Genomic DNA, 22,865 nt, shown 5'->3' with positions numbered 1-22,865 from the left:
AGAGGAATTGAATATACCAGTTCTATTATATTAAATAGTAATAGTAGTATGATGATGATGATTATAGTAACATTCATTGTCTATTTTCTGTGTGTAAGACTGTATCTAATCCACTTTACATACTTTCCTAAAGGAATGAGAATTCAGGTGATGTTTTTGTGTTTTCACAACAAAATGTCAACTCAGCCATTTATTTTTTCCAGTCACTCTACTTAATCTCTCTTCTCCTTTTCACTCACTACTCTACTCATTAGGCACGTTGTGGTGGCAGAGGGGTTCTCTCTTTTTTTGGCATCTTCACTCACACAGGGAGAGTTAAAACCTGGAAAGAATGAACGTTTATCTAATAATTGGAATATTTCACAGATGATTTTTCAAGTCTGAATATTTTAATCAACATTTTCTTGTGCTTTCAAGATTGTTGACATGGAAATGAATCTGAGGATTAGATGGTTAGACTGTGATGTACTGTGACACACTGTTTATTTACATGTGATCAAGACTACACCATTAATAGTAGAATGAAGAACAATACAGGTCATCCAGAAAAAGTGGGAGGTGGTAGGGCGACAGACAGAAACTTGGAAGAATGGGTGAGACACTTTCACCATATGCCATGTGTGACTTGATCCTGCAGCAAGAAGTCTCACGATCATAATATGCTCCATTAGAAGCCTGAAAACCTAAACTCATACCACTACTTTGGCTTCATCCAAGCCACCACTCCTCAGTGAGTGCAATGACGTAGCTCCTAAAACAGAAATCTATTGCATGCATTTATTTCATATGAATCTGAATTTTGAAATACATGAAGCCGATTTATTCCATTCTGATCCTTTTGTGAGATGTCAGTAGTCTAATTCAGTCTATCCGTTCTATCAGAACGTGAGAATCTGAATGCATAGAACTTTGTCAGTTAACTCAGGCTGTTAGATAACTACTTTCACATTATTATAATAAAGCTAACTTACATTGTAGAGGTAGGTGAATCATTCCCATTAATTTTTCGCATACGCCTGGGCTTATACAGAGTACTCTTGCTTGCTTTATGCCAGGGGTCTGCAGAAGATATATGCAGTTGAAGAATGCTTCTGTATCACAACCCTGATATTGAAGACTCTTCTCACTAAGCTACCAATTATTCTAGTAATATGATCTGTATTCAGTGTACTATTTCTCATATGCATTACCAGAATAAAATCTTGGTTTTCTAGAACTTATATGCTTTCTTTTTCAGTTTTCAGAACTAAGTAACCCACTTAACCGTATATTCTAGCAAGTTCAGAATTAAATTTTGTAGTCTTTTTCTTTATTTTTAATTATTTTGAATTATCTTATTTTATATGTATTTCAATTTTTTAAACAAATTGTCTTTGGAAATAGATGGACTATAGGTTATTGTGGCAGCATACCTTAAATTTTTTTTATTTAAATGAAATGTGAATGAAGATATTTTTGAAACTACAGGTTTTAGCCTGTTCATCCCCCACCCCAATATATGTTATGTTGATTGGGATAGTTCAGTGAGAATTATAATAGAATCTTTGCTTTTCGATTGTCCTTTGGGTTCCTTAGGACTGGATTTGAATTGGTAAGTAAATAATTTTCAAAAAGAAATTATCAGTGATTTTTAAAGTTATTATTATTTTTATTTTTCAGCAAGGCTAGGGAAGATCTGCTGAAAACTCAGAAAGTACGTGATTTTCATCGAATGCACCACAAGCGAACAGTCCAGGAGAAAAACAAATTAATTAATGACCTCAAAGGGTAAGCCGATAATATTTGTTGGCATGTTTATTAAAGAGCTATTTAATTTGTGTTAAGCAGCTTGGCTATCCCAGAAGGTTCCAGGTTGTTTTTCACTGAACATTTATTGAACATCTACTGTCTGCCAGGTATTATACTATGTGTTTAATACAAAGATGAGCAAGTTTAAATCCTTGCTCTCAAGATCCCCAGAGACTATTAAGGAGCTCGGATTTGGGAGTCAATTAAATATTGGAAGCCTGGCTCCACCACTTACCTTTGTGTGCTCATTGTTCTGCTTCTTATCTGTAAAAATGGTGATTGTATAAGTACCTAATACAGGGTCTGGAACATAACGGATGATAAATACTTTGCATAATAGTGAAAGTATGTGTTAAATATATACTATTTCATATAGACTTCCCAGTTCTTTTTTTTAGAACTGTATATTGTATTTTGTTTTTAAAAGCTTCCTTTTATATTTGGGAATTATTCTACTCTCAGGACAATAAAGAGGCCTGTGGCTCTTTTGAAGTCACATAGAAGTCCTGGAAAGATAGCTATGTGTTTTCTTGTCCGAAGATAAATAATTGCTGTGCCATCAGGGTGTGGTAACCCATTTGGCAGGAGGAAAAGCCTAAAAGCATTTTAGTAGGGGTGTGTGTGTGTGTGTGTGTGTGTGTGTGTAAGTACACATACACATTTAGTTTGAATCACAGTGTATTCTTCATGGGAAAAATCTCAGATTTGGCTCTATTTCCACTCTCTGTGCTGATACAAGCAGCCTTCAGTACTTCAGTTGCTTGGATTGATGACAGTCTAAGAGCACCTATGTGTCCATTTGTGGCAGCTGAAATATGATTGTTCACTGTTGCTGCTTGGATGTTCTATTCTTTGGTAAACTGTTGTTTGAGGCTTTAAATTTTTTTTTGAGACTCTAGCATATGTTTAAAAATATATCATACTTATTAAATTTCCTAGTATGTTTAAAGGGAATGCTGTTATTTATTTCATGTAAAAATTCAGCATTTTCAGATTATACTTTTTGTAAACCTTAGGGGTCCCAGTGAAGAAGCCCACATTATGTTGGAATAGGATTATATTTAGTGTATATTAAGGTAGCATTTGTTTCCATAATTAATCATTAAGAATAATGTATCTATTTAACGATCTGGATGAATCATTAATTTTTTTTCTGTAACAAAAAAAAGTGATGTCCTGAGAGTCACAGCAAAGCTAGTCATGAAGTTAATCACCAGTGAAGTTAATCAGTCGTCAGTGAACATCTTGTCTAGTAATTGTGCCATTGTATAATAATTCAGCTATAGAGAAGGATGTTTTTGATTCTAGGATAAGTTAGGGTCAGAGTTCCCTATGTCTTATTTACTCAAATATTTCAGTTATGTATTTATGTTTCCTTTTATCATAAACCACAAAAAGTCAACTTTAGTTTTTTCTCTGAATTGTTCAGCTAAGTTGTAATTAGTTGCTTTTACCTATCAATTTTACAATAGTTCTCATTTAACATGAGTGCCTTATTATGAATGTACTTAGTTTCAGAATTAATACCAAAACTTTGAACTTATAAGCAGGTGAAATATGAAGTACTTACAGAATATATCAAACGGATACACTCTTTCAATCTGATTAAACAGAAGGTTTCTTTGAATGTTGTTTCCTTTTTATACTCTATTGGTATTTATGTGTTGCTGACTCTTTGCATGGGGGATAATCAAGTCATATTTCATGAATGAATTAGATGCCAGAGTCATCAATAATAGTGATGCTTCAATTGCCCACAAATTACAGCACACATTGTGTGCTGAATATATGTTTATAAATGTATAGTGTTCATAGAAGTGTATAGTATACAGAAAAATGTATATATGCCAAGTTCATTAAGTGGAATGGGCATGAAACTGTATATACTACTTATATTTTTATTTTATTACTCTCACTTGCTTTGCTGAGTATGGCTGAATTAATACCCACTAAATATATATATAATATTTTATATATAAAATTACATATAATTATACATAATATAATATATATGGTAACTTTAATGCTTAGATTTTATTACTGTCATCAGTGAAGTGTAATAAAAATTATGTTAAGAGAAAGAAGATTTACAAATCAACAACTTTCCTAAACACTTTCATGAAAATATTTATTGTCTAAAATGAGGACTGTTTTAATTTTTAAAAATAAAACAAAAATAAAACAAATTTAGTATTATTTTGGGAGACTTCTGTGTTGAATCATGTCAGAGTAACTGGTATAAACCTAGCTCTCCAACTAGTACTGGACTAAGCTGTCCAACTGTAATGAACTACAAAACTGGACAAAAGTTTTGGCAGTTTTTCGGATGCTGGAAAATTGCAGAGTGAGACTGTGATGCCTAAGAGAAGAGAACACACAAAGTGAGCAGTATGATAACCCCAGATTTCTTCATGGAGTAACTCCTCAGATAATAGTGTGACGAGGTGGAACCCAATTAGACAGTAGTCTTGATGAGCTGACTAGGCAGACAGTGTACACAAAAGGAGGTTGGTGTGTGAAAAGAAACTTAAGAAAAAGTTTTTCCTTTTATTCTTTGACCATATACTAAGTTGTGGACATATGTGGTGAGAGAATATGAGGCCTGCAAGGAACAGCTCCTGGGAAACTGTGAGCTACATGCAGATTCCATTGATTGCAGATGTAGTTCTGACCAGCCAAAATGGCAAACCTCACTTACTACTCTGAGCATTCAGTTAAGACCCTTGATAAACCATGCCAGAGGAACAGAGCTATTCTAGTCCTAGAGAAGGAACTGTTTTATACTTGCCCTAAAAGTAAGCTTTGAAAGGTGTCTGCAGCAGCTTGCAGTGCAGCTGAAATGATACCTTTTTTTAGGGTAGCAGGGTGACTTCTGCAAGCCCACAGGGCTTGAGGAGGAGGATTACAGAAATAACATCGTCAAGGATATCCTGAGAAACAGAGAAAAAGAGGTCATTTCATACGGATACGAGTCAATTCATCAAGAAGGTATAAGAGACTTGAAAATATATGAAGCAAAACCTAATAAAGTAGAAAGGAAAAATAGATATTTCCAGTTATAACTGGAGATTTTAACGTTTCTCTTTTAGCAGTTACTTGAAAAATAGGCAAAAAATGCTCAAGTCTATAGAACAAGACATAAATTAATTGAGTATAATTGACATTTCCTGAATTCTACTTTGGACTTTTCAAATGCATATGGAATGTTCACCAAAATAGGTCATATGCTGAGCCATAAAACAAGTCTATAAATTTCAAAGAATTGATATCCATACAAAATACATTCTCTGACCACAACCAAATTAAATTAAATTATCAATGACAAAAAGCTTTCTGGAAAAGTCCCAAATACCTGGAAATTACATAACACACTTCTAAATAATACATGAATCAAGGAACAAAATTAGATTATATTTTAAACTGAATGATTGAAAATTCAATATTAAAATTCATAGGATTCAGCCAAAGCAGTGCTTAAAGTGAAATTGATAGCTTATTATTAGAAAAGAAGGAAATTTTAAACCAGCGATCTAATTTTGTATTTTTGTATCTTAGAAGCTCAAAAGTGAACAAATTAAGCACAAAGAAAGAAAAAGAAATAAAAATAAGATTAGAAACCAATAAACTGGCAAAAGTATAAACATAAGAAAAAAATCAACAAAATTGGTTGTTTTCAAAATATAATAAACTGATAAAATTGATAATTGTCAAACCCTAGATATACTACTTATCACCAAATGTTGGCAAAGAGGTAGAGTAACCAGGACTCTCATATATTGCTGTTTTAAGTATAAATTACAACCCAGCAACTAAACTCCTAGTTATTGTTTCTAAGAGAAATAAAGATATATAACCACAAATATCTTTTATGACTTGTGTAAGAATTTTCATAGAAACGGTTTTCATAGTAGCACCAAACTGAAAACAACTCAGTTCTTCATCAGCAGAATATTGGATAAACACATTGTAAAATGTATGCACAAAGGAATACTACACACAATAAAAAGAAATGAATTATTGATATATACAACAACATGGAAGAATTTAAAAAATATTTTCCTGAGTGAAAGAAGCCAGTTTCACTGAAATGTTAGAAACGCTCCATATTTTGATAACAATATGGATTAATTGGGTATGCATATTTCTGAAAATTCTGAACTATAATACTTGTGACCTGTGTATTTTACTCCATATAAATTACACTTTGACAAAAAAGTAAAAAATTATTTTGAAGGCACTTTCAAATAAAATAGATTATTTAAAGTTATATGTTGAGATAAATTTTTCTCCTATGAGATATCAAAATATTTTTAGACTTAAGTTTCTTAATAGGAGCTTAATCATACTTGTTTTTAAGACAGTCCTTTATTTTGTTTTGAATGACACTCTGTTTAATCATCCATTGTTTGTAGCCATTGTCTTTTTGAAAACTGTTTCTGAGTTAAAGAAAATGTAACTTTGTTTTCTCTCAAGAATAGCAACTTCTGAGTGCATACTCGAATACGCAGAAGGAAATAGAGAATTAGTTAACTGCATACTAAAATACACAGAAGGAAATAGATTATTAGTTAACTCAAGAGAAATGTGACTTTACCCCGCTCCGTCCTGGTTGCAGGGAAGTTGCATGCCAAATAATACTTCTTACACTTCTTAGCTCTGTTGTGTTGACCTTTATACAGTTATTCATTTTTTATTCCAATGCAAAAAAAGAAAAAAAAAGATTCAGATGTTAGATGGAAATCACTGATTTAATTCAACTACCCTTTAAGATGCCCTTTATTTTTCATAGGTTGAAGTTACATTATGCATCTTATGAACCAACTATAAGGGTGTTACATGAGAAGCACCACACTTTACTGAAGCAGAAAATGCTGACCTCCTTGGAAAGAGACAGAGCAGTCGGACAGGTAAAGAGACCATCAAAGCTACCTGAAAATGATTTTTAATCATTTGTTTTTTTTTTATAACACTAATGGAAATATTGGTTTTGTTTCTGAGATAAATTTTGAAAGACTTCCACCAATTGTCATGTTGTAAAAAAAGATTCATTTGGAAACATTCAGGGAATTATTTTTTTCCATTTTAAACCTACAAAGACTTACTGAATTGAAATTATTTAATTAAAATATAAGTTTTTAGGAGATCATTCAAATATAGTTAGAAGAAAAAATCCAGCCATTATTGTCAAACAAACTTGGGTTTAAATGCCAGCTTTGACAGCTATAAACCTGGACCTTACCTAAACACTTTGAACTCAGAACTCTCATACATCAAGTATAGCTACAATGACCTACTTTTTAATATAGTTGTGAAACTTAGATGAGATAATGGATAGAAAGTCCTTGTAATTCACCTCCAAATGAGTTCTTGACACACCAAGTTACTGACTCAGTTTTCAGTCGTGTTTGCTGTTAACACCCTTTCCGTTCTTCCTGCAGGAGTTTTGCCTAGGTGTAGGCCTAGGGCTATGATGAGGAACCTCTGGTACAGAATTCAAGAAAAATAAAATGTTTATTGGCTACATTAAAACTATGCAATCGTTTATTAGAAAATATAAAATTGCTACCATGCTTAACATTCTCATACTGTTTTCTGGAGATTTTAATTTTTGGCTAACTTTAAGAAGGTCCAAAAGCTTGAATGATGGTTACAAGAGCTTGAATGATTTTATTAAGACATACTTTAATCAAATGTATATTGCCTTTTCTTGAGTGTAATTTTTAGCTACTAAAATGAAAACATCTCTTGTTTCCTTGCTTCTTTGCACTTGAAATTTAATTTTGTGTCTTCAAATGTCTGAATTGTTTTATTAGTAATATTACTTAAAATGAGTTTAAAAATAATTTATATTTTTAAGGCATTATATTATCAAACCATCAGAATTTCATCTCCTTGCTCCTTTTCATCTAACCTGTCCCCTCAGCTCCCAACAAGAGGCACAACCCTACAGCTTGGATTCCTGTGAGCTAGAGTCAGGTTGCTCCTACTTCTTTTCCTGCCACAAACTCAGCTTAGACTTTTGCTGCCCATCTTACTCTCCTTATCCCCCTGTTCTCATGCTTATCTCCCTATTACCCTTCTCCTGGGAGGAATCCCTCAGTGAGCTGGCCATACATTCCCCAGTGACCACGTATACTTTGGCATCTCTGACAGACCACTCAGACTAAGTTTCACTATTCAAGGATATCAGGGCCCTCCAGGCATCCATGCTGGCCAGTGCCTACACTTCCCTCCAGATTGTTGATTTCTATATCTTCAACCTGTCTGTCATTAGATCTTCTACTCATCATCTGTGTGATACGGGATGTTATCTTTCTGTAAAAGCCATCAGTTCCCCTCTCTCTAATATGTTGGATGAAAGGCCATATTGAAAACATATTTAGGCCACATACAGTCTTTGGGTTCAGATTGCTCTTTGCTAGTTTAGTTAAAAGAGCTAAGGATTAGGAGTGGTAGAGATCGGTCCCAATTGTGCTGCAAAGTAGCCATGTGAACATTCACATAATTTTTCATATATGTCTGTTTTCTTACCTATTAAACAGAGATAAAGTTACTTGCCTTATGATTGATATGTATCTAAGATGAAAACATGTTTAAAAATTAAAATCACTCTCTGAGGCAGGGTTGAATTTTACACACTGCCATTCAGATGTGCAAAGAACTATATCTTTATTATCTACAACTTATTTCGTCTTTGAACCCTACTCCTGCTGAAGGCAAAAGAAAACATAACTTGCTATTACAGACTATCCAGATCTTTCTGGGTAAAACAGTCTCTTTGAGTTTAACACAGGATATTTGAATGTTATATTTTTAACTGATTATTTAGCTAAAACATAACTATCAGTGTTAATTTTCTCCCTTCAAATGGCATCCTCTTCTCATTCTTCCCAGGTGCTTCGTAGTACAAGGGCCACTTATCCACTGGCCCAAAGTCTACATGCTGTTCTCTTGGCCTTCATTTTCTAGAGTAGTGTGAGTGGTTTGGTTGTATTCCTGATTTTGAGGTACGTGGTTCTGAGTGGGTTTTTTGAGTGTAAACCTAGTACACCTTGCTCATTCCGTGGCCTCTGCCAAGCATGTGTGAGACCCTTAACATCTATGACCTCATTGTCCTGACTCTTATTGTCATTTCCCTAAAAACTTTATCTTAATGAACTTACTGTGTTTCTCTAAACATACAGACCTCTCAAATACTTTGCATGAGGAAGATTAGATTTTAGAATCTTTTAGTGCTATTTAGTTTGTATATCCAGAAGTTAAAGTATACTGTGAGATGACAAAAATCTAAAAGTATGTGTTTTCAGGTTCTTTTGATATGTAATAAACAGTGTGGTAACTTTTAAATTTATTTAAATCTTACAGAAACATATATAATTTAATTATTTTCAGTTTCACAGAATTACCAAAAACATCAAGAATTCTGAATTAGAGCTCTATGTTTGAAAAAAGCTAAAATATAATTTATTTCTTAGTATATATATGTATAATAAATTAAATTTTATCTTTTTTGGATCATGGGGTTTAATTTTTTTAAGAATATTTATATATTTATTAAAATTTCATTTATTTATTTATTGAGGGGCAGGTAATTAGGTTTATTTATTTATTTTTAGTGGAGGTACTGGGGATTGAACCCGGGACCTCTTACATGCTAAGCACAGGACTCTTCCACTGAGCCATACCGTCCCACCAATTCAAGAAATATTCTAAAAATCTGCTGAGAGGCTCTGTCTGCTGAGAAGGTCTAGAAGTAATAATACTGTAGTGGCAGTGCGTATACCCGGTGCCCAGATATTGATTTCTAATACTATTCTCCAATAAAATGAAATAGTGTTCCTTGGAGAAGTGGCTGATTGTAGTCTCGGCAAGGAAAATACAAGAGGAGCTGGATGAGCATTTGGGACATCTTGTGTTAGAAAGTTAGGTAATGTTCATAAAGTGCAAAAGCAAAGAAGAAAGGAAAGAAGGACGCAAGGAAGGGATGAAGGAAGGAAGGAAAGGAAAATGAAAGAAAGAAAGAGGGCAGGAGGAGGGAGAGAGGAAGGAAGGAAGAAATACCCAACACACTAATGGGGTATGTCAAGGGACAAAGGAGCTATTGTGGGCACCTACAGATGGACCACCAACCAAACTGGTTTGGGTATTGAACCTAATGTTGTACCATGGTAATGCATGACATTAACAGGGGAAATGGGGTGCAGGGCATATAGGAACTCTCTGTTCCATATTTGCAACTTTTATGTAAATTTTTATGCTACTCTAAATAAGAAATTCATATAAAATTTTTATAATCCACTTGGCATCTAAGAATAGATATAAATCTTTCACTTTTTTTTCTAACCTAGGCATTTCATGAGTGCTAATCTATAGATTACAATTTATTATGTGCTATTTTCTATTAGTAAAGAAATGTTGCTACTCAGTGATAGCAGAAGAATGTGTGTATCTATATATAATTAAACAGATGATATTTTTGTTAGTATAATATAAGGGATGAGATAGCTTTTTAAGATTGAATTTTTAATTTAAGTTTATTATTCAGGAAATATAGGTAAATGGTATGCCACCAAACAAATGTTCTTAATTATAAAATATGTTTAATAAAACAAAGACTGTTTGTGGGTGGAAAACGAGCTAAGAGGTTTAGGATAATAAGAGTCTTTTCATATTTTTCTTCCTAACTAAGACTTACCTCATCTTTTATGGACATAAAGATGAATTAAGTTGTTGTGAAGCAATTTCAACAGAGGAGAAAGCTCTCAAAGTAGAGACCTAGATAATTATCATTAAAAGTGTGCAACATTCAGGTTCAGGAAACTATGCTTTGAAATAAGTATTTCTGATGCTTACCCATAATAGATACTTAATACTTGCTTGTGGAATTGAATTTACATTTAAAATTATGTTTTCTTTTGTTGAAATTAATGTTTAAAAATTTAAAATACATAGGAATTAACCCAAGAGAGATTAATATTTTCTATATTTTGTAATCAATATTTAAACATTGAATTTTAAACCCTTTTTTGAGTCATTTAGTATATAACCCCATATCTTTGGATTTTATTTTTTAGATTTATGGACTTCAAGAAACATTGAAGCATATGGAAATAGGGCATAGTTCCCATGCTCCTGAAATTAGAGGTAAAAGTAAAATGTGATAAAATTCTAATTTTTTATTGGTTGTTTATTTCTCAGCCTTATCAGAACTCAAAATTCTAGAGATATTTAAATTAATAAATGGTATATTAATTCTTTTATAAATTGAAATATTAATGAAAATATGAAGAAGAAATATAGATGTAATATTGTATTTTAGAGAAACATGTGAATAAACCATAATGGGAGGACTTCTGCTTTGGCCCTGATAGAGTATCTGGTACTAGACTAGCTCTCTCTTCATAAATAACTTAAAACTGGACTATATATGAGGCAACAAATTTTAGGTGTTGAAAATTGTGCAAATCACAGAAGGCAAATGACAGAAGGAAAATTTATAAGTATCTCTATGGCTTTTTGTCTGGGGAAATTTTCAAACCAAACTCCATGGAGATGGAGGTCAAGAAGAGCACGGCATCCTGTATAAACTGAAAAGACAAAGACTATACTTTATAAGTTGTTGAAGCAACCAGAATCTGTAGGAAAGGGCAGCAGATAAGAAGGTGCTACAGTGAGCACTGGCCTGGTTTGTGAGGGTGTTTGCTATGAGTCCTTAGAGATGGCTGGGCTACACATGCAAGACTACCTGAGACTTACCAGAGAAAGAGGACTCTATAGGATTCGGAGGGGACAAGGGGTTCTAGACGTCAAGCAGTCATGGGATGCATTGTCATCTGTCCATGCCTGGATGGAGAGACTTTTTTAACACCTTGGTAACATTAAGCATCCTGTACTCAGCCTATAAAACCAAATATAAAGGTTACACAGAATTCTTGGAGGAAACGGGGTTTAGATTTTCAATTTTGCCAAACTAGAGAACCTTGAGAAATACTTAAAGCTTTCCATGGATCCACTCTAACAAAGCATAAAATTAGGCCTGGAATTCAGGGTGATTATCAAAAAATTAAACTGCCTGCTGAACAAAAATCAGCACCATTAGGATTAAGGTAATTGTCTAGAGTCTTTATTATCTATCATCATACTGCCCAGTGTATAATTTCTAGTTTGGTTATAGAAACTGGAAAATGTGATCCACAATCAAGACAAAAAACAATAAATGGAAACCTACACTGAGATGGCCCAGGTGTTGGATTTAGCAGATAAAAATGCTAAAGCAACTATTTTCGATATGATCAAGAACTTAAAAGAAAATATGACATTGATTAGTGAAGAGACAGTGAATCTTGGCAGATAAATGGAAAGTCAAAACAAAAAAAAGGAAATAGAAATCTCGTACTGAAAAATACAATAACTAAAATTAAAATTTGATACTTCATAGTAGATTAGAGATGACAGAAGTGTCAGTAAATTTTAAGAGCCATCAGCAGAAAGCATTTATTCTCAGGAAGGGAGAAAAAAATTGAAGGGAAATTTGCCTGTTTAACGTACAGATATTTGGAATCCCAAAGGAAAAAAGAATGAGAATGGGGCATAAAAATACTAAAAGAAATGACCTAAAGTTTTTCAAACTAGATGTAAAACATCAAATTTCAGATCCAAAAAAATCAGCTAACTATAAACACAAATAAAATCATGCCTAGCTGCGTCATATTCAAAATTTATGTGAGATAACCTTGAAAGCAAGAGAGAAAAGACATGCTATCTATAGGAGAAAAATCATACAAATAAAGGCTAATTTCTCATCAGAAATAACGCGGGTTATAAACAATGAAATGACATCTTTAAAATGTGGAAAGTTTTAATTTGGAATTCTATATTTAATAAAAATGTCATTCAGAAATTAGTGTGAAATATATTTCAAAATTAATGAAAGCTGAGAGATTTTGTTTCAAGTCATTCTAAAGTACAGGAAATACTGAAGTATTTTCTTTGGGCCTAAAGAAAAGTAAGCCAGAAGGAAACTCAGATTGGCCGACTTGACTGCTGTACAGAGATTTAGAAATGTTAAATTCTAGTTGATACAATGATTAAGATTTCCTCTTAATTTCCTTAAAAGGAAAGTGACTGATAAAAAAAATTACAGCATTGTAAGGTTATGTTTATAACGTATGTAAAGGATAAGAAAACAGTAATTTGGGAGGTAGTACAAATTTCTATATCTTGATTTTGCTGGTTAGTTTTGTATGCCTACTTTGTCAAAACTTATCCAAATCTACACTTAAAATGTGTGAATTTTATTGTATGTAAATTATCCATCAATAATGTTGATTTAAAAGAGAATGATCTAGAAATACTGCAAAATGGTGAGTTTTCTTAATAAACATAACATCCTGTTATTTCCAGATAACTATTCATTGTGTTCTCTGATTAATTAAGGCTTCAAAGAAATATGTAGCATCCTTACGTTTGAAATTTTTTTCCTAGCCTTGATTTAGTAGTTCCTCTCCTAATATTTTATGTTAAAGAAATACCAGTTATGCTCATTGATGCCTAGAAACAATGTGCAAGGATGTTTATTGCAGTCATATCTATAGTAACAAAACAATACAAGCAGTCTTAATGTTTAGCCACAAGTGAATGTTTGAATATAGTTAATCATACAATACTAGGAAGTCTTTAAAAATTATGCATAAGAAAATGCTCATATTATAATATTAATTTCAAGGAATAAAAATGTTTATATAGTATAAGAGCAGTCTGTTAAATATATACAAAGAAAAGTGATTGGAGGATGTGCACCAAAATGTTTATAAAATTTTCTTTGTGTGATTTGATTATTTTCTATATTTTTTCTCACTCATTTTTTCAAACAGTATATATTTCTGTCACATCAAAAATTATTTGTTTTATGTGTAGATAACTTTTAAGAAGATTGTAATTAGATATGAAAGGAGAATGTGAAACTACCATAATCTCAGGAACTCTAACTCTCAAAATGACTGAAGTTTATGAGAAAAAATATATACAAGAAGGCTTAAAGATTGAGGAATTATGCATTGGGTAGATGCTTGTATCAGTTAATCTCTAATGTTACATTCTATTATAAGAGTTTATGGTTTTATTTATCCTTGGCATCTCTATTAAAATAAACAGATGGTTAGATAACTCCTTTATGAAGTTATCTCCTGGTGTTTAATCTAGTTCATAAATGAACATACTACATATTTTTCTAGACTGACATTTATAAGTTACTTTGAAGATCAAGTTTGTAATTATATTTTTATCTGTGATATGTTTAATTGATTTTGATCGAAAGAAATAAATTCCAACCCTTGAAGAAAACAGGGTTCTTTTAGTTGTATAATCTCAATTACCTGAATAAAGTTTCTAAAATTCTGTACTGAATAATTTTGTGCTCCTTATAAACATGCATTCTAGTTTTAGATATGAGACTTGCAGTACCTTTTCCTAAGCTTTTTGTGTCAGTATTTGGCTGTGTGATCTTGGACTCTGTCATCACTCAAATTGGTTGATCAACTTAGAACCTTACTTAAGCAAGGACTGTAATTTGAAAAGAAGTGGTTTATTGATTAACTGGTGGTTCCTCATAAATCCTGCTGTCCTTCACAATTGTTTTCATATGTTTAACTCCTTCCCTCTTCATTTTCACATTTTAGTTTAATTTTTAAAATATTTTTTTTCTGTCTGTTCATTCATCTATCCATTTTTTATTTATTTTGAGCAGAAGTTGGTATGGCAGTAGAAATTCTTCAGATTAAATGTAATTCACTCTGTAGTTAGGAAACAATGAATTGATTATCATTTACTCTGAACTTTAGGAAAAATACAAAGTAATTGTTATTTAATCTGAATTTAAGGAATAAGATAAAAGTTGGACTCTATCAAAGAATTTTAAACATACTGTATTTTTTGACTATCAAAGTGACATGCTTATTACAGAAAATTTGAATGATAAAATAAGTTTAAATAATTATCCACTATTGCTGCCACCTAGAGAGAATATTATAAATATTTTAGTACTCAACTTTCTTACCTAAAAAGGGTTTATAATTCTGTATTTGCTCTTGTATGGTATGTAGAATTAAAGAAAATCTAGGAGAAGCTTTGAAATACTGAATTATTATCAACTACATATTTGAAGTAATAGTTTTGTGTTACATTTTTCTTTGTTATGAAAAATAGTTAAGTATCAAATACAAGAACTACACAGAAAGCACTTTACTATTACATATTATGAGATAAAACTTTTGGGGCAAGTTACTTAAGTTCAAAAGTTTATGAATATGCTGGTTTTATTTGTATGTTTGTGTTAGTTATTTACATATATTACTTTGATTTCATGTGAGGGTACAATTTGAATACAATAATGCCTATTTCCAAAGCAGGTTATAAAGATACATATAATTGGTTTTTATGCTATCTTATAATTTATGATAGGAAATTATGAATTCAGGAAGAAAAGCTAGAAATTGGAAACATTTTATGAAGTGAAAAAATGTGAAAGCTGACTTCAGAGCTTCACAAATAGATTTCCTATATAGTAGAGCAAAGTATTCCTTAAGGTTTAGTTTAATTAACTGCTCCTCTTCAAGTTGGGTATTTATTGCTGCTCAGAATTGCACTACAAGATGTCAATGTCTTATGATTATATGGAGTATATGGTCTAGTTTAGAAAGGTAAATAATCTCTTCAAATATAGCCTCTTCCCCTTTATCTCTATACCTTTTTCTGAATTCCAGTTGTGCACTTGATCTCATTTTAGCTTTCTGATCTCTTAGATATTTTCTATTTATCTCTGTAAGGTAAAGTATGGATAATTTTTTCAAAACATTTTTTCAGTTGAATAATTCTCTTTTCAGCTATGTTTAATCTATAATGGAGGTGTGGACTGGCACAATGTAGAAGCTTAAGTATTTGTTAAATGAATATATTCATACATTTCTGACATTTAGCCAGGGTCCTGAACATGTTCAGTTAACATTGGTTGAATGTGTGCATGCATGGAGAAATGGTTAAAGGGGTGAAATTTAGCACTGAAAGTACAATAATTATAATTTCTGTAAGTGAAAATGTGTTCGTTTATTTAATGTTTGTTTTATTTCTGTTGAGGAATTGTAGCTTCCTTAAGATGATGATCGTACTCAAGAAAAATTTGGGAAATAGCATAGCACCAGTTGGTCCTATAGGCCTTGTCATTAATAGGCATTAGATGATGAAGATGAGAATGCTGTGATAGAGACATGGACGTTGCTAGGATCTTACAAAACATTAAGAAGCACTATGTGGAATTTGAAAATTATAGTCAATTAACCATGAATGTGACACAGACCTTAACATTTGAGCCTCTCATTTGTTCTACAAATCTTTATGTAAATAAGAGTTGCTTATCTGATGGAGAGTGGAAATCATTTATAATTGGTACACTGAGAAATAATAAGTGTTTCTCTGCCAATTCAGCATACATTCTTCAATGTTTATTCTTATTTTGGTTTCAAATGTTGAATTTTTTCCTAAAGTCTTGTTAAAGTGTACATTTTTAAAATTTTGCTTGTGGAACAACTATATATATACTCATAAACCAAGCCCTTTTTGTTTTTTTACTTTCATTTATCCTTACCACTTTGTTTGTTTCTTGTTTTTATTTTATTTCCCTTATGAAGTGGTGCTTAATAATGTTTTACATACTACTTGAGATCTATTCATATTCCTAGAATTACCTGCTAGAATCCTGAGTTTCACTCCTTACTGCTTTCTCCTTTCTTCTTTATATATATTACTATACAAATTCTCCTTATGTATAAAAGGGAGCAAATGGTAGTGACCTTCACAGGGTTATTGATAAGATTTCATGAAATAATACATGTAAATTGTTTAGACCAGTTTTCTCCTTTGCCTGAAACTGGACTGAACAAGAAAAATTAGATCAGAAAAGACAATGAATGCCAGCATGCACTTCCTTACTTACCTTCATAACATCAGGATTGTTTGAGAGCCTTGACATTAAAGCTATCCAGATATTTTTTGTCTTTATCATCTTTTCTCTATTATAAATTAGTGTCATAATTTATAACATTGAGTTCTTTTAATTATGTGTTGATGATTATAACCATATTCATTATTTGAAATCAGCTTGTTGTTTAGAAATACAGGGGGAAATTATGTGTACTTAAACATGTATATATATATGGAAACAGACTTTTCCCTTCAGATGCTTCATTTAGGGCTGCCCTTTACGTCCAAGGGAGTTTAGAGATCAGTGTTCAACTGTATTGGAATGTTACGCTGTGTTTTCCTAAACATTGAGAAGCATAGAGGATATTTTATTAATACAATATTTATTTTAAAATCTTTTATTAATTATCCAGTTCCACTTGGGAAATTTTGTCGTTGTTTACCATTGTCTCCTTTGAGCCCCATCAACTTTGTTTATAAACACTTGAAACCTCATGACGACAGGAAGTTAGATGTCATGTAGCTAGAGATTGTCTCCTATGTTCTCCATCTGACTCACCATTGCCATTTCACTAAGCTTGCAGCAATGCCACCCTCCTCTTTTGGGAAAGGAATTTGAGTCTTCATTTACAACATTTTGGTATGGTTTTAATATTATTAGTTTAATACCTCAAAACATATGTGTATAATGAATTTGGACTTTTTTTTTTCTTTTGGCTGTAGTATTTCTTACAAACAGTATCAATGTTAAGCGTAAATTGTATTATCTTATAGTTGCTCCTAATTGTGAAAAGGAAAATGCACCAGAAGGTCCTACTCAGAAAGGTCTTCGTGAAGCCAGAGAACAAAACAAACGTAAAACAAAGATGAAAGTTAATAAGAAGGTATGATATTTTTGTTTCCATTAGTTCATTCTTAACTCTCAGATGTTCAGACTCATGGACTAACGTTGTATCATTATTTTATTGGAAGAGGAATTTAGAAGTTATGTATTTCAAGCCCCTTGGTCTATAGATGGAAAATGGGGGTTCTCTAATGTTCCTAGTAGCTAGTTAATTGAGGGACACACACTTACTAGTGGCAGAGACAGCTTAATGAGTCACTCTGCCACATACTCCAGCTTAATCATGGATGTTTCTGCTCACCTGCTCATTTTTCTGTTTAAAATAATCTTTGTCCAAAAGAAATCACTACCAGATCATTACTTACTTTCTCGTAGTATAACTTTAGACTTTTCTTAGTATTTTTAAAAAGCAGAATGGAAAGAATTATGTCCCATTTAAGAATCTCCTTATATCTGAGTGCCTCTTCTTTGTAATCAGGCTGGTAGTTAAAATCTGCTACAGTGATTACAGAAAAGTAGTATTAAAAATGTCTGATCACACAGACAAAGAGATCAAAAATGAGGAAAAAAAATTACATAAAACCTATGAGGGGTTTAGTTTCTTGTCATGAAAATTGAATCAAAGTCCAGCTGAGGTAATGACTGTTTTTATAAAGTAATTGTTACCTTTGAGTTCTAAAATATCTGACATTCATTTAGGAATGACAAGTATTTATAATTATAATTTTTCAGGAGTAGTAATGCTATAAGAACAATAGATTTTTATGAATTCAAATGATAAATCATTTACCTAGCTAATATCGATAACATTTTTTCCTGAAAGGTATGCATTGGAAGCTAGTATGATATACAGTATTTGAATATAATACAGAATAAATACTTTTAGGTTATGCTAAGTCTTTGATAATCACTTCTTTGTGATATTTAAATTACTATTTTACTGTTCCTCTGTTATCAGTATTAATTTACAGATTTGTTATGTTTGAGGGAGATCTCTTTTCAGCCTGCCTCCAGCTTCCCCATGCCTCCAATGTCCCATCAGGAGGGACCTTACCTCTTTTGCTTCCATAAAGCTTTTTCACTCCTTCGCCTGCCTTTAATTCAATTCTCTACCAAGTGCAGGCAGTGATGGTAGACAACTGTCTTGCTGTCAGTAGTAGTGCTTCTTCTTGTGGTTATTAGTTTTTTCTCCACAGAGGTTATTAGTTCAAGGAACAAGTAAAGCACTCACAATAATAAAACAAAAATCAGAGTTAAGCATTTTGGGTATGATAGTGGTGGTTGTCATCAGGAACATTTTTGTGTTCTAATGCCATAGACATTCTTTTTCAAGTAGTAAGTCATATTTAGAAATGATTTGTTGATTCACTCACTAATTGCTTATGGCTTGTAAGCCATATATTAGTAATGCAAGATTGGCTTTTTATGTGACAAAAAGTTGCTAAAATATAGAACAAGTACATTACATGTTTATGTATAGTATGTTCTTTTTCAGTGTTGCATCAAAATATTTAACATAATATCTACAACATGGTAGAAAAACCATGACTTACAAAAGTGCCAAATGTATAACAAAGTGAATTCTTCCCCGCTTTACCAAGTAATAATTTTTACTAGTATTTTTCTTTTAATTTTTTTCCTGCAAGTTTGTACCCTTTGACCAACATCTCCCCAATCCCTCCACCACCTAGTCCTTGGTAACCACCATGCTCCTCTGCTTCTATGAGTTCAGCTTTTTTAGATTTTCCATCTGTCTGTCTATCTATCTATCCATCCATCCATCCAATCTATCTATCCACCTATCCATCTGTCTCACATCCTATTTATCCATTCATTCATTGACAGATACTTAAGTTGTTTCCATATCTTGACTATTGTAAACAATGCAGTAATGAACACAGGAGTACAGATTTCTCTTCAATATCCTGTTATTATTTTCTTTGGATATATACCTGGAAGTGAAATTGCTGGATAGTATGGTTTTCCTATTTTTAATTTTTTGAGTAATCTCCATAATATTGTCCATAATGGATGTACCAATTTACATTCCCTCTAATAATGCATGAGGGTTCCCCTTTCTCCACATCTTCACCAACACTTGTTATTTGTCATCTTTTTGGTAATAACCATTATGAGAAGTGTGAAGTGATATCTAATTGTAGTTCTGATTTGCATTTCCCTGATGATTAGTGATGCTGAGGATCTTTTCATGTGCCTGATGACCATCTGTGTGTCTTTGGAAAACCATCTATTCACATCATCTGCCCATTTTTTAAAATCAAATTGTCTTACTTTTGCTATTGAGTTGTATGAGTTATTAATATATTTTTTATATTAACCCTTTATTGGATATGTTGGATTTGAAAATATTTTCTCCAATTCACTAGAAATTCATTCCTATTCAGTAGGTTGCTGTTTCATTTTGTTGATTATATCTTTTGCTGTGCAGAACGTTTTTGGTTTGATGTAGTCTCACTTGCTGATTTTTGCCCTGGTAGCTTGGGCTTTGATGTCATGATCCAGAAAGATCAGTGGCAAGACATATGTCTAGAAGCTTTCCCCCTGTTTTCATTGAAAGTTTTATAATTTCAGGTCTTATATTTAAGTCTTTAATCCATTTTGAGTTGATTTTTTTTTGAGTGGTATAAGATAGTAGTCCAGTTTTATTTTCTTGCATATAATTATCCAGTTTTTCCAAAAGCATTTATTGAAAAGGCTATTCTTTCCCCATTGATTATTCTTGGTTCCCTTGTCAAATGTTAGTTGTCTATATTTGGAAATTTATTTCTGGGTTCTCTATTCTTATTCTCTTCCTTTGGCCTGTGTGTCTATTTTTATGTCAATACCGCATTGTTTTGATTACTAAAACTTTGTGGTATAGTTTGAAATTGGGAGTGTGATGCCTTCAGCTTTGTTCTTCATTCTCAGGATTGCTTTGGCTGTTTTGAAGGTCTTTTGTGGTTCTACACAAATTTTAGCATTTTTTTTCTATTTCTGGGAAAAATGACATTGGAATTTTAATAGTGATTGCATTGAATCAATAGATGGCTTTGGGTAGTATGGATATTTAAACAATATTTATTTTTCCAACCTATAAATATTGGGTAGCTTTCAACTTGTCTTACTCAGTTTTTTTTTTTTTTCATCAATGTCTGATTGTTGTCATTGTGCAGATCTGTTACTTCCTTGGTTAAATTTATTCCTATGTATTTTATTGTTTTTGATGCTATTGGGAATGGGATTGTTTTCTTTATTTCTTTTTCAGACATTTCACTGTTAGGGCATAGAAACAAAACTGATTTCTGTATGTTAATTTCATATCCTGTAACTACCAAATTTGTTGACTAGTTCCAACAGATTTTTCATTGAGTCTTTAGGTTTTTCTATATATATAGTATCATGTCATTTTATAGAGACATGTCATCAAATAGAGACAATTTTACTTCTTCCTTTCTGATTTGGATAACTTCTATTTTCTTGTCCTGCCTGAATGATCTAGCTAGGACTTCCAGTACTATTTTGAATAAGAGTGATGAGAGGTGGGCATCCTTGTCCCTTGTCTTGTCCCTGATCTTAGAGGAAAAACTTTCAACCTTTCATTGTTTAGTATGATGTTAGCTGTGGGGTTTTTTTGTGTAGGCCTTTATTATATTGAGGTACCTAGTACCTAGTTTGTTGAGGGTTTTTAATCATGGAAGGATGTTGAACTTTTTCAAATCCTTTTCTTGCATCTATTGAGATGGTCATATGATGTTTTTGTCTCTTTCTATTAATGCAGTATGGCATTTATTGATTTGCTTATGTTGAATCATCCTTACATCCAACAGATAAATTCCACTTGATCATGGTATGTGATCCTTTTAGTGTATTATTGAATTCAGTTTTCTAATATTTTGTTGAGAATTTTTACATCTATATTCATCAGGTATATTGTACTGTAGTTTTCTTTTCTTGCAGTGTTCTCTTCTGCTTTTGGTATCAGTGTAATGCTGGCCTCTAAAAATGAGTTTAGGAATGTTCCAACCTCTTCAGTTTTTTTGAAAGAGTTTGAGTAGCACTGGCATTAATTCTTAAAATATTTGATACATTCTCCAGTGAAACCATCTGGTTCTAACCTTTTCTGTGTTGGGAGTTTTTTGATTACTGACTCAGTCTTCTTACTTGTTACTGATCCGTTCAGATTTCTGATTTCTTCATGATTCACTCTTGCTAGGTTTTATGTTTCTTGAAATTTATCCATTACTTCTAGGTTGTACCACTTTTTGGATTATAATTTTTCATAGTAGTCTCTTATCATCCTATATATTTCTGCATTATCAATTTTAATTTCTGATTTTAGTTGTCTTCTCTTTTTTTAAGGTAGTCTAGCTGAAAATATCAGTTTTGTTTATTTTTTCAAAAAACAGCTCTTAGTTTTGATCTTTTCTATTATTTTTCTGTTTCTATTTTTTTTAATTCCTTCTCTGATCCTGTTATTTCTTTCCTTCTGCTAACTTTGGGCTTATTTTGTTCCTCTTTTTCTAGTTCCTTGAGGTGTAAAGTGAGGTTGATTATTTGAGATCTTTTTTAATCTTAATATATGTACTTACTGCTGTAAACTTCTAAGAACTGCTTTTAAAAAATCCCATAGGTTTTGGTGCATTGTGTTTCCATTTCCATTGTTTCAAGATTTTTTTTTTTAATTTGGCTTTTGATTTCTTCTTTGATCCATTGGTTGCAGGAGTGTGTTGTTGAGTTTCCACATGTTTGTAAATTTTCCAGCTTTCCTCTTGTTGATTTCTAGTTTCATGTTATTGTGATCTGAAAAGATACTTGGTATGATTTGAATCTTCTTAAAGTTACTAAGACTTGTTTTATGTGCTATCATATAATCTATCCTAGGGAATGTTTCTTATGCACTTGAGAAGAATGTATATTCTGCCACTTTTGGATAAACTGTATATCTGTTAGGCCCTTTTGGTCCAAAGTGTGATTAAAGTCTGACATTTCCTTGTTGATTTTCTGTCTGGTTGATCTATCTGTTTCTGAAAATGGAATAGGGAAGTACCTTATTGTTTTGTTTTGCATTTCTTCCTTCAGATCTATTAATTTTTGCTTAACATATGTAGGTGCTGCATTGTTGGATGTGTATATATTTGCCATTGTTATATCTTCTTGATGAGTTGACCCCTTTATCATTATATAATGATTTTCTTTATCTCTTGCTACTGTTTTTGACTTAAATTCCATTTTGTTCCATATCAGTATAACCCCACTTTTA

General features: G+C 32.1%; 1 protein-coding gene across 6 annotated transcripts in view; it reads left to right on the top strand.

Annotated features, from left to right (window-relative positions):
• The window catches only part of SPAG16 (sperm associated antigen 16), a 779,129-nt gene that overhangs the window by 35,543 nt on the left and 720,721 nt on the right, over window positions 1-22,865 (top strand). For all 6 annotated transcript variants that reach the window (XM_032479927.1, XM_032479929.1, XM_032479930.1 and 3 more), the window contains 4 exons: window positions 1,660-1,767; window positions 6,578-6,695; window positions 10,863-10,932; window positions 17,536-17,645. In XM_032479927.1, coding sequence (XP_032335818.1) covers window positions 1,660-1,767; window positions 6,578-6,695; window positions 10,863-10,932; window positions 17,536-17,645 — 406 coding nt within the window. The remainder of the gene's footprint in view (window positions 1-1,659; window positions 1,768-6,577; window positions 6,696-10,862; window positions 10,933-17,535; window positions 17,646-22,865) is intronic.

This window comes from Camelus ferus, chromosome 5 (genome assembly GCF_009834535.1).
Source record: "Camelus ferus isolate YT-003-E chromosome 5, BCGSAC_Cfer_1.0, whole genome shotgun sequence".
NCBI classification, from domain to species: Eukaryota; Metazoa; Chordata; class Mammalia; order Artiodactyla; family Camelidae; genus Camelus; species Camelus ferus.
Note: the sequence above shows the minus strand (reverse complement) of the source record. Positions and strands in the feature narration are given on the sequence as shown.